The sequence below is a fragment of the Nicotiana attenuata genome, chromosome 9 (genome assembly GCF_001879085.1).
Source record: "Nicotiana attenuata strain UT chromosome 9, NIATTr2, whole genome shotgun sequence".
Classification (NCBI taxonomy): domain Eukaryota; kingdom Viridiplantae; phylum Streptophyta; class Magnoliopsida; order Solanales; family Solanaceae; genus Nicotiana; species Nicotiana attenuata.
In genome coordinates this window covers 9225115-9228097 of record NC_031997.1, presented here as the reverse complement: position 1 = coordinate 9228097, position 2983 = coordinate 9225115, and the positions used below count along the sequence as shown (strand labels likewise).

Genomic DNA, 2983 nt, shown 5'->3' with positions numbered 1-2983 from the left:
TGTTAGAATGTTAATAAATAAAAGGAGGTAAAGATCCTTTGTAATAAGGTGAATGCAAGAATAATTGGATTGGTGGAAACAAAAATCAAAGCAGAGAGAATAGAAAATGTAACAGATAATATGTTTAATGGTCGGGAATACATTACAAATTTGGAAGTTCATTACAATGGAAGGATATGGCTCACATGGAGTCCCGACTACTTCCAAGTGAGTGTCATCAATGTGACCGCGCAAGCGGTCACTTGTAGGGTGACAAATATTTGTGAGCAAACTAACTATATAATGACTATAGTGTATGAATATAACAGTAAAGAAGAAAGAAAAGAGTTCTGGAGCTACTTGAGGGATATTAGTCAGAGGAACCATATGCCATGGCTAATAGTAGGGGACTTTAATACAGTGTTGAAGCAGGATGATCGAATTGGTGGGAATCCAATAATTATTGGTGAGATCATAGACTTTCATGATTGTATGGAGGAGTGTGGGTTGATAGAGATACCTCAAAGTGGAAGCAGATATACATGGAGTGATAGGCATGAAAGGGGTAGAATTTGGTCAAAAATAGATTGTGTATTTGTTAAAATAGAATGGTTAGATACTATGCATGTATACTCAACAAAGTTCTTGCTGGAAGGGATTACTGATCATAGTCCTGTAATCATTGCTAAGGTGATCAGCCATCAGGTTAAAAGGAGGAAACCTTTCATGTTTTGCAACACATGGTCTCAACATCCAGAATTCCTGAACAAGGTCAAGGAGACATGGAGACAACAAATAAATGAAGGAATTGAAAAGAAAACTGAAAGAGTTAAATAAACAACAGTAGATGAATATAGTGGAAGAAGGTAACGAGGATAGGGATGCACTAGAAAGGACTCAAATAGCACTTCAACAATGTCTAAGAGATCAGAACCTACAGAGGGAGGAAGCAAAAAGTTACCAGAAATTTAGACACTCCTCATATATGGCTGAGCTCTATTTACAACAGCGGAGCAAAGCCACGTAGATAAAATTAGGGAACGATAATACCAAATATTTCTTCTGAGTGGTTAAGGATAGGAGGTTGCAGCAAGCTATTACCCAAGTGCAAGATAAATATAGGGAGGTACAGACTGATCAAGAATCAATAGCAGGTATAATGGTTGATTTTTACAAAGAGCTGCTAGGAAAAAAAGAGAATCAAAGAACTAAAACTTTCAACGATTTCCTACGAAATGGAAATGTACTCACCATATCACAACAACTAGATATGTTAAAACCATACACTGAGAAGGATGTGAAGAAAATAATGTTCAGTATAGATAAGAATAAAAATTCGGGCCCTGATGGCTATGGCGGTGACTTTTTCAAGGCTGCGTGGACAATAATATGGGGAGATGTAACTACTGCTATCCTAGAATTCTTCAGCAATGGTAAGCTTCTTAAGCAGCTGAATGCTACCATGATTTCCTTGATTCCCAAGGTAACAGCAGCACAAAAGGCAGAGCAATTCAGACCGATATCATGTTGTGATGTGATTTATAAATGTATATCAAAAATGATATGCACAAGATTGAGGAAGGCAGTACTCCACATAGTAGAAGAGAACCAAGCAGCATTTGTGGAAGGAAGATCATTAGTGCACAATGTACTAATATTTCATGACCTTCTTAAGCATTATAATAGGAAGACATCGCCTAGATGTCTAATGAAGATAGACCTCCGCAAGGCTTATGACATGGTGAGTTGGGATTTCATTGATGAAGCTATGAGAGGGTTTGGATTTCCATAACCCTTTGGGAAGTTGATAATGACTTGTGTCACAACAACTAAATGTGAGCGTTACCGTGTTAAAACACAAAATCAGAAGAAAAAAACTGTTAGAAGAATTAAAGAAATCTGGAAAATAGTAGAGAATCAGAAATATTCCGAGTCCACAAGTTTCTCGTGTGTCCTTAAGGAATTTTAACCCCCTCACAAGTTGCCAAGGTAATGGATTAAATCCTCCCAGGATAAAACGGAATAAACCTTCCTGCAACAGTGGCAATACAAACTGCAGGATCCCAACGAACTCAAAGAACGGAGCAAAATCACACTTACGAATTGGAGAGAGAGAGACTGCGAATTAGGATGCAGTATATTCAAAAAGAAAGAAGTTCTGGAGTGTTTTTCGTGTGTAGAAAATGGGGCCTTGCCTCAGAATTTATAGGCAATTATCAGAAGAGGTGTCTGGAAAAGGTGCCTTTTCAGAAGAATACGCTGCCTGCCGCGGTTCTACCGCGGTTACGGCAGAACCGCGGTCAGAGAGGCTCTCTGAATCTGCCTGACGCGGTTCTACTGCGGTTACGGCAAAACCGCGGCCAGAGAGTCCCTCTGAATCTTCAGCAGGGTTCTGGCATATTTTCAGCAGTGATTTGGCATTTAATTAATTATTAAATAATTAAATAAATTTTGTCCAAAAATAATCTTATCGATCATTTGACAAATCCAAATCCAAATCCAAAGCCGAAGCCGAGCCGAGCGAGCGATGACGACGGCGCGAGGGTTCATTCTCTTCAACTCCTTTTAAGAGCTTTAAGAAGTGATTTTATATATAAGCACACAAATGTGATTGTCCCTCACCAATGAGGGACAAAGTGCAAGACAAAAGTTCACTTCTTCAAATTTTCATTTTTCCCTCCATTTTATTTCCCTCCATTTTCAATTCACACTTCTTCTACTTTAAAGCCCAATGGCTTAAAGTCCAACAATCCCCCACATGAATGGGAATGGCTATATCAAGAAAGATCTTAGATGAAAGCTGTGTGATTTGCAAGTAAGGATTAATTGCATCTGGATAAGTAGGTTTCCCTTTGAACTTTCCGTAGTGAACATATGTCGGATATACTCGGTCAATCGGTAGATTTGATATCTTTGAACCGTCGAACTTTAGTGTATACCTAGACAACCATATGTCACACAATCAACCCTTAACCGTATTTTAGTTCTCATTGTTGTGTTCGTT

General features: G+C 38.6%; 1 protein-coding gene across 1 annotated transcript; it reads left to right on the top strand.

Annotated features, from left to right (window-relative positions):
* On the top strand, window positions 1139-1771 carry LOC109232518. The gene has a single exon (XM_019398287.1). It carries the CDS (start codon window positions 1139-1141, stop codon window positions 1769-1771), a length of 633 nt encoding a protein of 210 aa, XP_019253832.1.

Coding starts and splice junctions, on each gene's coding strand:
- LOC109232518 (XM_019398287.1), top strand. CDS start 1,139: ATGGTTGATTTTTACAAAGAGCTGCTAGGAAAAAAAGAGAATCAAAGA.